We start from the raw sequence: 14,809 nt of genomic DNA, 5'->3' as shown, positions 1-14,809 counted from the left end.
TATTACGCTATATTTACACTTACTAGGCTTGAGCACTATACGTAAGTACTAGCCGATTTTGTTTACTATAACTGCATGGTAACATTAAACTTTGAACTTGCGTATGAAAATATTCTATGCAACGTAAAGGGGCTACTTTTTTTAAAAGAAACGCATGGCTTTGTTTACATTTTGACGTAACATTACGTGTATATTGCTGTTTTTCTTAGAATTTGGGGAAAATGTAAACAATACATATATGTTTTATATTTATATGTGATACAAACATTTTTAAAATTAACAATTGTATAAAGAAACGGGGAAAATATCCCGACCGGGGCGACAAGAAGCGCTTTCATTTTTATTAAAAATGATGGATGTCAAATGTAAACATTACCTCTGTGTCTGTGTCCTACGATCGAGTCTTTTGGGTTGACGGGCGTGAAACCCACTGACAGAGATAGGTCAGTTATAAACATATTCTCTTGTCTTTGTTCTTTGAGAAATTAATCATGTGTATTATAAAACATGCACCGCTTGTAATCCACGTGTTGACAGTCACACGTCAACACAAATACATTGTATCCATCGTGAAGCGTCATCATTTGTAATCCACGTGTTGACAGTCACACGTCAACACAAATACATTGTATCCATCGTGAAGCGTCATCATTCGCTGTTCAATTGAGTAAGCTCCTCCCACTTTTGACCGACTTTTATTGAATAATCACGTCACTTTCAAATGGCGATTTTATTGCATAAAATATAAATTAAAAGTCGTGTGAGTGTAAATATAGGGGTTGGATTTTGTTTTTATGTTAACCATGCTTGTATGGAGCAATTCCTCTAAGAATATATTCAATATGGGGCGCTAACGCGCCCCATAGAATATATTCTTAGAGGAATTGCTCCATACAAGCATGGTTAACATAAAAACGAAATCCAATCCCTATATGTATATAGACTAACTTGAAAAAAGAACAAAATGAAAGAACTATATCAATACATCTTTATATCTATATTTAAAACATAGTTGTGATGTCATCTATTGTTGTTTCTGTACTTTAACTCCCGAATTATCGGACCATTACCTGTAACTGTCCTATATGTTACCTTTTACTGTCTTATAAGTGACTCTGATATAAGACAGTCACTTATAAGACAGTAAAGGTAACTTATGGGAGAGTAACACAATACAAGTGAGTACATGTCTCCAGGCATAATCCCATAAAAAATTTAACACACAACACACAACCTGCTGGAATATTCCATAATTTTTAAATCCAAATTACAAATAAAAATCCACACAATCGATATGAAGAGAAGAATTTTCTCCTTATTATGGATTCACCATTTAACACTTATCTACAACATTAACTCCAATTTCCACATTCTGAAACCATGTTGTTTTATACACCACTTTTGATTTTAAATATCCAAATAATCTGCACTGTAGTTTTACACTTATTTTAATACTGTTTCAACAATATTTCAGAATTTCATCTAGATCCCATTGGGTTGTTGAATGAAATTGCACATGGTATAAATAAATCCAAAACTCTACCTAGAGAGGTCGAAATTTCAAATCCCCTGAATTCAATGAAAGTTCTTGTATATGCGATCATTTTAGCAAGACGCTTTCAAACAATTGCAAGTCTAGTTTCATATGTCACATCAGACATTGGTAAGAAATGTGATTTTAGTAAAAGCCACCTTAATATACATGTATCACTTAAATTGAGAAAATAGTATCCCTCCATCACCGTCGGTGGACATGATAAAAATGAATTTACAGATAATTGTCCAACCCAAAAGCATGCTTCATGCATTCTGTTCATGAATGCTATTCATCACACATAACACAGGCAAAGGTAATTCTTTGTTGCAATTGTCTATATCGGATTTGTCATGGTTGAATGCACATTGGTAGAGTTACCTTAGCTCATAGACAAAGGCAAAAAAACTGCCTTATATTAGAAATAAAAGTGTACTTTATTAACACAAAGCCTTGCTATGTTTTAAGTTAGAGATAAGCCTCAAGCTGTACAATATGTGGGATAGAGAACATATCTCTATCCCACATATTTTACAGTTTTCGGCTTATCTCCATAACATATTCAGAGGACATATATCCAAAAAGAACACCCATACCAAGACACATACATATACTCGCACCTACATATTTCAACCAACATTTATGCTTGTTTACTTATTTTAGGGTATTAACATTTGTTTAGTTTCTACTGCACAACACTTATACCGTTTCTGTTGACCTTTATCAGCAGTTTTTATTGTAAAGAGTTTGAATGCGCCCTCTTTCGAAAGTGGATGGCTGACATTGACGGCACAAGCAGACGCTGGGAGTCAACTGATCATTCCTCATGATCTCAACGAGTACCCCGTGAAGGTGGATGTCCAAGTAAGAGTGATAGATGGTGGTGATTATTACATCTTCACTGGAACTGGTTCGGCACATCGGGACGATGACGATGACTCTTTGTACGGAGGTGTAGTGTATATCTATAATACTATCGATGTTAGAGTGTACGCACCTGATGGCAAAGGCACCAATTTTGCTTCCACGACCGGATTAGTCGCGTTTACAGGTAAAATTAGACAAAGGCTGCCACTTTCATTAGTTACACGAAAGTCAGCTTAACGTTTGTGTTGGTTTGTTGGTTATATTAATGTCTGTGTTGTGTGCCTGATGTGTGTCTGCGTTTTACGGACTCTGATTTATATTCGTGTTTTGTCTCCGTGTAACTCTTAACGACAGGTGAACATGTCGTCTCTTCCTTTACGCCGAATGCTTAGCAGGATCAGAAACTGCCTAATTTAGGGAATAGAACTATAATCATTCTCACTGGGGCAAGCTCTCAACTTATAGACCAAGATTAAGACAGTGCATTACGACGGATAAAGTCAGCTAAATAAATTATATTTTTAACTTATTGAATCGCCTTTAACGAGCATGCAATGGTACAGCATGTATAATTTAGAGCAGAAATTAGTAAGATTATTAAGATAAAATGTTTAATGCTCTCATGTGCTACACATTTTGACAAACATACATGGAATGTTAATATTTGATTTTGTGGATGTCTTCTTTTAATCATCTTTAAACTGTTCGGGATGTGGTTTTTTTTACTCTTTTCAACTATGATAAAACTATATATGTTACAATTGTCATTGTAAGTGTGGTCGTGTGTGGATTGTTGGCGGATATTTAAAAAGTGAAACAAGCGAATAATTCCACTTTAACAACAACAGAACAATACAACATTCGTCTAATACTTTATTCACCACACCAGAAATTACTAACACTGAGAATTGCTATACTTACAAAGCATATGTTTTAATTTTACAAGTACACAAAGAGATGAAAATGATTTTTGGCAGTACTACCAAAACCCATTGTTTTTACATCAACAGTGCAGTAAAATGATTACATACGGTCAGATCATGAAGCTACGTTGTGATCCACAATCTTATTTCACATTGGTACAGTACTATTAGTAATTATAAAGTGATTTATGCAAGGTTTTTTCATATGTTCGTCTATTCATGTAAATGATTTCCACAAAAGTCAAAATTTTCGCCCAGTTATGGCACATAACTTTAAATATAGCAAATATGTTACCGGTTTTGTATTCTGTGATGAATAAATTGGTTTATTTATTCATGTAGTCAAATCAGATAAAAAAAAAACTCACCACCATGAAATGCTTTAATTGTCATCTTCTTTCACAGGTGGCGCTGAAAGAACAGGGTCTACGCTGATTGGTGGATCTTACAAGTCCGGTGAGGTGAAAGTTCGCGCCTGGAAACTTTGTGACATCGGTTCGCCAGCATTTGATCATCAGTGGACAGCGATTAGTGGTACGTAACTACTGGTATTTGAATAAACTTTACTATAAATGTTAGAGTAAAAACCCCGATTTCCTTGTAATCGAATAATTTGAGAGATATAACCTTATAGATAAAACAGTGTTCAAGATAATTGTGACCTTTCATATGTTCATTGATGTTTGATCCAGGTTCATCGGCTTACCACGAGATAACCCACAACTTAGGCGTATACCCAGACCTGGTTACCGTACAGATTGACCTAGATAACACAGATTATATGTCAGACGCACAAGGTAAGTAGGTAAATGGTTTTTACTGCGGACGTTTTTTGTCGACAATGTCATTAAAAAGAAAAGAATTGACAAAAATGAAAAAGTGCGAATAGTACCATGTGTCTCTATAGAGTATCCGTTATCTGCTTCTTCGATGATAGTCACCATATTCATAGTGGGAAATGTCCAAGTGCTCGTCCTCGCTGTCTGTTAACCAATACAAGGTTCATAATTTATTCCTCATAAGTGATAGTCTGACCCAAAAATCAGAAGAAGTCTTGAAATAATATATAACTTAATTTATGTTTCTTTTAGATACCATATTATTTTAACTTTGAACTACTTGCTATCGTTTATTTATAGGAAGTGCGGGGATATCTGACCCGGTATCAGGTCTAAACACAGGAGGTGTTCTGTTTGGGTATGACACTTCTAGGATACGGCTGTGGGCTTCTTCTAGCGGTAAAATAATCTACCAACAATTTGTTTTGTTTGAATGAAATGTATACAAACTTCTCAAAATTCTTAACCATTATAAAGAAAATAATCTTCAATTTAAAGGTTCATCATTAATTATTTTATTTTCTTTTGTTCAAGACAAACATGACTCAAGTCGTTATACACCAAAGGCGTTGAGATAGATATGACGAAGTTCAGTTGCAACAGAGGACGTAATTTCACAACTTAATCCTTTTTCTAGGATATGTCTTCAGTGCAAGGGATGGATGGGGGTTAAATGAAAACTGGTGGTTTTCCTCAGGCACTTTTAGAATAATGTGTTGGATATTCCCCTCGTCTGAGACACTATTTCAACATACCCTAGCGATGGGTATCGGATTGAACAGTAGTTATGAAATCCCTTTTTCGTCTACGTTCGATACAAGTGCCATACTTGTGTCAGCAGAGGTACGACCTTTATGATAAAGCTTCATTTACATTTTGTAACATAAATTCTTCGAGCATTCTAACTATTGGTTTAAAAAATAATATCGCAACAAAAGTATTAGCATTAGGTATTGCAAGTTTGAATGTATTTATAGTGTCAGTGAATTTAAAGAAATACACTGTTATAACTCTTCAATGATCATAGAATGTCAGTGGTATTTATTTGTATAGAAAGTTATTTACTTAATACATGATAAATGTAAGCAGACGTATGCTATAATAACTGATTAGCCTACCACTTCTAGATTACAGTATCAAATGGGAACAACCCCGGTTTCCGTTTTTATGGTGTGGGAAATGGTTTGACAGATGGAAGTTTTGCTGCGTTCGGCGGAGTTGTATATGTCTATACAGAGAATCAGGTATTGTTGTGGCGACCATCCGACTCATCAAGCGGCAAAATGGTCTACCATAACACTCTGTGGGCCGGTGGACAAATGAACCAAATGTCTGATGCAGCACAAGTCACTATACGAGTTATGACAGCCTATGGAACAGGTAAGATAGAGGCAATAATTTGTTCGTCAATTCAGACAAAAGGGTGGATTTTCATCTTCTTTTTCTACTGATATTTAAATCCGTGATAAGTGGAATTTCACCAACTTAAATTTCGTATGTGTATATTCCAGTGACAGGTGCCTGTGGGCATGGGAGCTGCAATGCGACTATGGACCCCGTTGTTAGCGTGGCATGCACGTGCAACCCTAATTGGACAGGCAGTGACTGCAAAACAGGTGAGTCATTTTTGTTCTGTCTTTTTAGGTTGATGATCTCGTTAGACTTCTGTGTGTGATTCGTATAATCCATCAAATACGACACCGATATCACATTTTTTACAAAAGCATTATTTTCAAATATACTTAATTGCCTTTGATGAGCATATTCATTCAGGCCTTTTCCATAGATAATATGGGTTGCAATGAAAAAATCTACATTTACATCTATAAATTCAACCACATTTTCGATTGATCTAACCACAACTTCAGCCACAACACCAACGACTACCACTGCTAATCCACATATAGCTACAACTACCAAGTCGACAACTAGTAGTGATCCACCTACAGCAACCGCCAAGTCGACAACTACTAGTGATCCACCTACAACCACCATATCGACAACTACTAGTGAGACACCTACAACCACCATACAGACAACTACTAGTGAGACACCTACAACCACCATATCGACAACTACTAGTGAGACACCTACAACCACCATATCGACAACTACTAGTGAGACACCTACAACCACCATATCGACAACTACTAATGAAAAACCTGCAACCACCATATCGACAACTACTAGTGAAAAACCTTTAACCACCATATCGGCAACTACTAGTGAAAAACCTGCAACCACCTTATCGACAACTACTAGCGAAAAACCTGCAACAACCATATCGACAACTACTAATGAAAAACCTGCAACCACCATATCGACAACTACTAGTAAAAAACCTTTAACCACCATATCGGCAACTACTAGTGAAAAACCTGCAACCACCTTATCGACAACTACTAGCGAAAAACCTGCAACCACCATATCGACAACTACTAGTGAAAAACCTGTAACCACCATATCGACAACTAATAGTGAAAAACCTGTAACCATCTTATCGACAACTACTAGCGAAAAACCTGCAACCACCAAGTCGATAACTACTAATGAATCACCTACAACAACCATGTCCACAACTAATAGTGAAACACCCACAACTACAATATCGACAATTACTAGTGAAACACCTACAACCGCCATATCGACAACTACTAGTGATCCGCCTAGTACCACCATATCGACAACTACCAGTGATCCGCCTACAACTATCCAAACTACGGATTTACGATCAACATTGAGTACAACTAAAACCACCCAGTCTGCCACTGCTACCACTACGACTATCGCGACTATAACCATTCAGTCTACAACTGAAGGTTCCGCTTTAACGAATGGCTCTGTTCTTGCGTTTGCGTCTGAATCTACGACTAGCAAGCCTTCAACCACCACTTCGAATATGTATACAACAAACCAGCCAACTGTATACTCCACGTCTACGTATACAATATCTACAACTTCCCAGCATCCAACTACCGTGGCTCTGTCTATCACCACTGTCACTCAGAGTCCAGCCGTGTCTTCACCAGTTCTCACTACAAACTCAATTGCAGCAATCACTCCGACAATAACAACATCTAATACAGGTATGTAAAAGAAAACTATATTGTGAAATAAAATACTGAATTGAAAGCAGTTTTTATCTTAATATATCAGGTTGTTCGTACGTACCATTTGATGCATAAGGTAAAGCAACAAACAACAGGAACTTATCCAATTTGCTAACTGATCACAACTTCAACTAAACTAAATCAATGTCATTGAAGCATATTTTCTTGTCATTATAAGGTATGCATGTTTTCTTGTTATTTCACTATTAGTATTTTTGTTTTATTTTCTGTAACGCTGCTGACAGCGCTAACGACTGTAACGGGCAGTGCGTGTGGTCCACCAATAGCTGTTACACATACAAACTTCCTTTATGAGGGCACGTCCCACAGGAGTAGACTTCTCTACTCTTGTGATAGCGGCTTCACGATGACGTCAGGGGATCAGATACACACCTGTTCGGGAGGTGTGTGGACAGGTACCTCACCTGTATGTTCAGGTAAAATACCAATATATTTCCAACATCCTAACCTGAATAGAGACATTCTACACAAATTTATATCCTTAGGTAAATCGTCACTGTAAAATATACTTGTCATGGCTTTGTACTTTTCAATATTCACAATGTTCTTCCGTTTCCTCTGCCTGTTTTGTAATTTCGTCACCATTGCGTTTATGCCCGGCTGCCGTCTTTGCTCGACCTAATCAAAAGATGTTTGAGTTTTTGATCATTTTCCATAAACCTTCTTCACGGTATATAAATAAAATGAAAATGGTTACGATATTGTATACGATTTTCTTTCATAATGTATTTGTTCTAAATTATTATTTATTGATCAGAAATGTATTCGTCATTATTTTCAGCGTGAATTTCTGTTCCTTAATATATTGAATGCTGTCTATTTTACAGCTTGTCAAAACACCTACAAACCTGTTCTTACAACACCCGAGGATCTGACTGAGAGACTGGAGGTGCTCAAGAAAAATATTGAAATTGATGCTAAAAACACTTCATCGTACAAGCGAAGTCTAACGTGCGCAAACGATCAAAGACCGTCGGCGATATCTTTAGGGATAGTTGGTGTTATTATTCTGATGTCTGTTTGTTTAGTTCTGGTACTGGTAGATGCTATTAATCTGTATAAGCAGTTTCACTCGTCACGTACACATGTCCATTGTTATGACCCAGAATAACAGAAATGAGAAACCAGCAGCTAAATTCAAAACAGAATTTAATTATATATACAATATTATACAGAGATGGTTTACAATATCTAAAGTAATTGGTGGTGGTACAAGAGTAATACGATGATTTTAAGTGTTACTTATCTGTATGCGAATGTCCTGGTATAATCCTTGATCCTTCCAGGTTTCAAATTAACAATAATCAAAAATCCACGAGGAAAATGAATGTCCACAGATAATTTGTAAAGTTCCAGACAATATGAATAAATCCACACAAAGTGTTGTAATAATCCACAGAAAAAGTCACAATAGCTCTCCCAATAGAATCTTATATGGCGCTGTACAATTCTTGATATGTCTAATTACAGGTCTCATTACAGTTCTGATTAGCCTTGGACAGCTCGAGTATCTATATAGCTAAACCCAAGTTCAAGAATATTGGAGAACCTTCTACTTCTAGAAATATCTAACTAAAAACAGTAAACAAATAAATACACAGAACTTTCTGGAAATAGATCATTCTAGATCTCTACTTATAAACAACATGTTTACAAACATATTTGTTTATACATGATAATATTCTAGAAAGTTCTATAACCTAAATCAATGATATGGACTTTATAGGATGTATTGATAATAAAGCTATAGGAGTTATCTCCCTTATCTCATAACTACATGTATTTAGTGTCATACATAACACACCCCTCCTTGAAGAAAAGAAAGTTTTCTTGAAAAGGAAACTTTCTTGAAATATTAAGTCATATTTAAATCCTTGATAAAGCATCAGCCAGAATATTGTCTTTCCCTTTGATATGTTTGATGTCAAGATTGTACTCTTGCAAAGTCAAACTCCACCTGAGAATTCTTTGATTTTTGTTTTTCATTTTCCCAATGAATGTTAAAGGGTTGTGGTCGGTGAAGACCAACACAGGCACAACTGTAGTGCAGAGATACACATCAAATTGGTTCAAGGCCAAAATCAACGCTAAACATTCTTTCTCAATGGTGGAATCATTTCTCTGGTGTTTGTCAAACTTTTTCGAGAAATAACAAATTGGATGGTCAATTTGTTCAGAACCTTCTTGCATCAAAACAGCACCAACACCTACATCGCTGGCGTCAACAAACAGTTTAAACTGTTTATTAAAATCTGGAGCAGTCAGAACTCGTGAGTTTGATAATATGCAATCAATTTCTCAAAGGCAGACTTACATTCGTCTGACCAGACAAATTTGACATTTTTCTTTAACAAAGCAGTAAGTGGAGCTGCTAAATCAGAGAAATTTTGACAAAATTTTCTGTAATATTCAGCCATACCAAGAAATCTCATCAGCTCTCTCTTGCTTCAAGTAGTTAGAAAATCTATAATGGATTCTATTTTGGCCTGAACAGGTTTAACCTGCCCCTGTCCTAAAACATGACCTAAAAATTCAACAGTTGCATGACAAAATTCACATTTCAATAAGTTTACAGTCAATTTCATGGTAGTGAGTCTCTCGAAGAATTCGCGAATCCCGCGTAGATGGTCTTCCCACGTGTCGTGGTAGTTGATTACGTCATCAATGTATCCATCGCAGCCTTCAAGGTCTGATATCACGCTGTTAAGAAGACGTTGAAATGTTGCCGGGGCATTCTTCATACCAAACGGCATAACTTTGTACTGGTAAAAACCTTGTGAGGTTACAAATGCCGACACTTCTTTGGCTCTTTCTGTCAAAGGCACCTGCCAATATCCTTTCAACAGGTCAAACTTGCTTACGTACCTGGCTTTGCCAACTTTGTCAATACATGAGTCAATCCTTGGAATTGGATAAGAGTCTGTTTTACTGACAGAGTTTACTTTTCTGAAGTCAGTACAGAATCGGTATGTCTTGTCTAGCTTTGGTACCAGAACACATGGAGAGCTCCATTCACTTTTGCTTGGTTCAATAATATCATTGTCCAACATGTATTGAATTTCTTTCTTTTTTAAATTTTCTTCTTTCAAAGGATTGACACGGTAAGGATGTTGCTTGAAAGGTGGCGCATCACCAACATCCACGTCATGATAGATAGCATCTGTTTTGCCTGGTGTATCCGGAAACAAATGTTTAAACTCAAGTATAAAATCTTTCAGTTCATTGCGTTCCTTTTCCGATAGATGACATAGTTTCTTGTCCAAGTTCGCGAGCACATCTGAGTTCCGTAACTTAACACCACAGTCTAAACCTACATCTTGTACACCACCATCTAAGTCTAATTTACAAATATCAGCTGTACTTTCACTTTGTGATGGTACAGAGGCCAAAGTAGAAATAGGTTGAGAGGTCTTGCTCTCTTCTCTATCTACATATTTCTTAAGCATATTAACATGACATAATTGAGTTTTCTTGCGCCTCCCTGGAGTTTGTACAATGTAGTTAACATCATCGACCTTTTTCTCAACAATATAAGGTCCAAAATATCTAGCTTGCAATGTTGACTCGGTATTGGTAATAGAGCCAAAATTGTGTCACCTGCATCAAAACTTCTTGTACGGGCATCTTTATCATACCATGTTTTCATTTTGGTTTGAGTAACGGCCAAATTTTCTTTTGCCAATTCACATGCCCTTGTCAACCTTTGCTTAAAGTTTGACACATACTCTAAGAGATTTACTTTAGAATCTGCGTCCAGAATTTTGTCTTTCAAAATTTTCAAAGGACCACGTACAGTGTGTCCAAACACAAGTTCAAAGGGACTGAAGCCAAGAGATTCTTGTACAGATTCTCTAACGCCAAACAACAACATGTGTATACCTTCGTCCCAATCTCTTTTATTTTCAAAACAATAAGATCTCATCATATTCTTCAATGTCTGATGAAAACGTTCTAAAGCACCCTGAGACTCTGGATGATAAGCACTAGACTTATACTGCTTGATCTGGAGCTAGTACATGACTTGTTGAAAAATACCAGACATGAAATTCGAACCTTGGTCTGACTGGACAGCTTTTGGAAGACCAACCAATGTAAAGAATTTAACCAAAGCCTTGACTATGTTAGGGGCCTTAATATTCCTGAGTGGAATGGCTTCAGGAAAGCGTGTGGAAGCACACATAATAGTTAAAAGATACTCATTCCCAGAATTAGTTTTGGGTAGAGGACCTACACAGTCTATAATGACTCTACTAAATGGTTCCTCAAATGCTGGAATGGGGTGCAGAGGTGCCACAGGGATTTTCTGATTAGGTTTCCCTACCACCTGACAAGTATGACAAGACCTACAAAAATCAGCCACATCCCGTTTCAACTTGGGCCAAAAGAAGTGATCTAAGATCCTGTTATAAGTCTTGGTCACACCTAAATGCCCTGCCATAGGTACATCATGAGACAAACTCAGAATATCTTGCCTATACCTCGGTGGGACAACTATTTGATTGACAACCTTCCAGTCTTCCTCGGGAGACACATCAGGGGGGGCGCCACTTGCGCATCAACACACCTGATTTACGGAAGTAACAAACTGGGACTTTCTAAACCTCTTCTTCACTCAAAGCCCGATTACACAATAAGGAGATTTCAGGATCTTTCTCCTGTTCTACTTTAAGCTCCTCTCTAGACAAAGATGATTTACTCATCATGTCAGACAAAGAAGTACCCTTGTTAGGAACAACTCCATCACTATCAAAGTCTACAGGATTGCTCAAAAGATCACACTTGCCCCCGATATCCTCTATATCATGAGCCAAGAAAGTGTCACCTAACCCTGGACTATAATGATCCTCAACTACTGCAACATCAGAAACCTTCTTACTCATTGAACGAGTTACAGCACAAGAAGGGAAAATACCAGGAAATTCCTGTTGAATAGTCTCAGCATCACCTGTTTTATCAGGGATACTTGACACTAAAGGATCTACGTTAACTTTCTCTCCAGCCAAGTCATTGCCTAAAATGAGCGACACGCCCTCTATGGGAAGTTCCGGTCTAACACCAATGGTGACAGGCCCAGTTACTAAGTCTGACTTTAAATAAACACAATGGAGAGGCACATTAACAAAACCTAACTCTACACCTTGAAGCAAAACACTACTACCAGATGAGGTCTCCTCAAACAAAGGCACTACGCCATCTAATATCAAAGAATGAGAAGCCCCAGTATCTCTCAAAATCTTCACAGGTTTCAAGTTGGTGATATCACTAGTAAGTGAAACAAAACCTTCAGAAATGAAGGGAGAGTACTTCTCCAAGACACTATCAGACTCTGAGCTCTTAATCTCAACAGACACTTTAGAATCTTCCACAATATCACTAAGTTTCTGGCTAGGCTTTGACATAGCTAACACAGAAGGAACTGACTGTTTACGCCTTTGCTCCTTACGCTGGAGAAAAAAACATTCAGACATAACATGTCCTACTTTCTTGCAGTAATTACAAACAGGACCAGAAGGAGACCCCACACATGCCCTATGATCTGTTTTAGAATCAGACTTAGTCTTATCACCTAATTTTGGTTTGTCATTAGAGGTCCACTAAAGGTAGGGTTCCTAGGCTGACCAAATTTACTAGTACCTGTGGTACTGTTTTTGTCTTGAGAACTGTTTTTAACAAATGAGCCTTTGTGGGTGAGAGCGTAATCATCAGCCATTGTAGCTGCTTCGCTAAGTGTTTCAACTTTTCTTTCATCTAAATGAGTTTTTATGTTTGTGTGAACACAACGTTTAAACTCCTCTATCAACAATAATTGCCTTAATTGACCGAAATCCTCATCAATTTCGTTAGAATCACACCACCTATTAAATAATTGTTCCTTTTCTCTGGCAAGTTCTACATGAGTTTGTTCATCTCTCTTTCTCGAGTTTCGAAATTTCTGGCGGTAAGCCTCAGGAACTAACTCATAAGCTTTCAAAATAGCTTTCTTGACTACGTGGTAATTTGAAATGTCATCTACAGATAAAGAAGAATAAATGTCTCTAGCTCTACCAATCAAGACACTTTGAAGAAGCATTGTAAGCTTATCTTCAGGCCATTTCATACTATCAGCTATTTTCTCAAAATGCAGAAAATACTTGTCAACTTCTTTCTCTTGAAAAGGAGGAACTAACCTAATGTTTCTACTGACATCAAAAACTCTGTTTCCTTGTAAACCCCTAAAAGTCGGATTACTTGAACTGTCCTGAGAAGCTAGCTCTAATTCTTTAATTCTAAGTTCTGTTTCAGCTTGAATTTTCTGCTTCTCTAGTTCTAACATCTGATCTCTCTCGATCTCTTTTTCTTTTAATTTTCTTTCAATATCTTTTTCTCTTAACTCCTTTTCTATTTCTCTTTCTCTTATTTCTTTCTCTTTGTCTATTTCCATTTGTCTTAGTTTCATTTCATGTTCAAGAACTGACTGTTTCCTCTATACTATCTAATGCACTAGAGTCAAATTTGCTATTGTCAACAAAATATCTTATAATTACATTCCTTTCAGCTTTCCTCAAATTAGTTTTGATAGTAAGGCCTAAATGTTTACCCAATAACAGTAAATCCTTCTTACTAACTTGCAAAAGAACTTTCAGGGATGGCGCTTTAACAAACTGTTCTACCTGCATAGTAGTCATGTTTATCTAGCTGTTGGTTTCAAATGTAAACTCCAAGTTTTTACACAAATTTTGAAAATTTCTTAATTAATTTTTCAAAGTTAGATTTCACAAATTAAAATATCGATCTCGGACACGAACCTCCAATTTCTGTTACATGAACGAACAACAGAAATGAGAAACCAGCAGCTAAATTCAAAACACAATTTAATTATATATACAATATTATACAGAGATGGTTTACAATATCTAAAGTAATTGGTGGTGGTACAAGAGTAATACGATGATTTTAAGTGTTACTTATCTGTATGCGAATGTCCTGGTATAATCCTTGATCCTTCCAGGTTTCAAATTAACAATAATCAAAAATCCACGAGGAAAATGAATGTCCACAGATGATTTGTAAAGTTCCAGGCAATATGAATAAATCCACACAAAGTGTTGTAATAATCCACAGATAAAGTCACAATAGCTCTCCCAATAGAATCTTATATGGCGCTGTACAATTCTTGATATGTCTAATTACAGGTCTCATTACAGTTCTGATTAGCCTTGGACAGCTCGAGTATATATATAGCTAAACCCTAGTTCAAGAATATTGGAGAACCTTCTACTTCTAGAAATATCTAACTAAAAACAGTAAACAAATAAACACACAGAACTTTCTGGAAATAGATCATTCTAGATCTCTACTTATAAACAACATGTTTACAAACATATTTGTTTATACATGATAATATTCTAGAAAGTTCTATAACCTAATTCAATGATATGGACTTTATAGGATGTATTGATAATAAAGCTATAGGAGTTATCTCCCTTATCTCATAACTACATGTATTTAGTGTCATACATAACACCATGGAAACAG

General features: G+C 36.5%; 1 protein-coding gene across 1 annotated transcript; it reads left to right on the top strand.

The window, feature by feature from the left end:
- The first annotated feature begins 1,819 nt into the window (after positions 1-1,819).
- Positions 1,820-8,720, top strand: LOC138334173 (uncharacterized). The gene is made up of 11 exons (XM_069282824.1): positions 1,820-1,850; positions 2,265-2,585; positions 3,730-3,858; positions 4,017-4,121; positions 4,464-4,562; positions 4,801-5,006; positions 5,291-5,543; positions 5,675-5,835; positions 5,950-7,249; positions 7,519-7,710; positions 8,122-8,720. The coding sequence occupies exons 1-11, from the start codon at positions 1,820-1,822 to the stop codon at positions 8,403-8,405; spliced, it is 3,081 nt and encodes a 1,026-aa protein (XP_069138925.1). The 3' UTR covers positions 8,406-8,720.
- The last annotated feature ends 6,089 nt before the right edge of the window (positions 8,721-14,809 follow it).

The sequence above is a fragment of the Argopecten irradians genome, chromosome 1 (assembly GCF_041381155.1).
Source record: "Argopecten irradians isolate NY chromosome 1, Ai_NY, whole genome shotgun sequence".
NCBI classification, from domain to species: Eukaryota; Metazoa; Mollusca; class Bivalvia; order Pectinida; family Pectinidae; genus Argopecten; species Argopecten irradians.
This window is presented reverse-complemented; position numbering and strand designations above follow the sequence as displayed.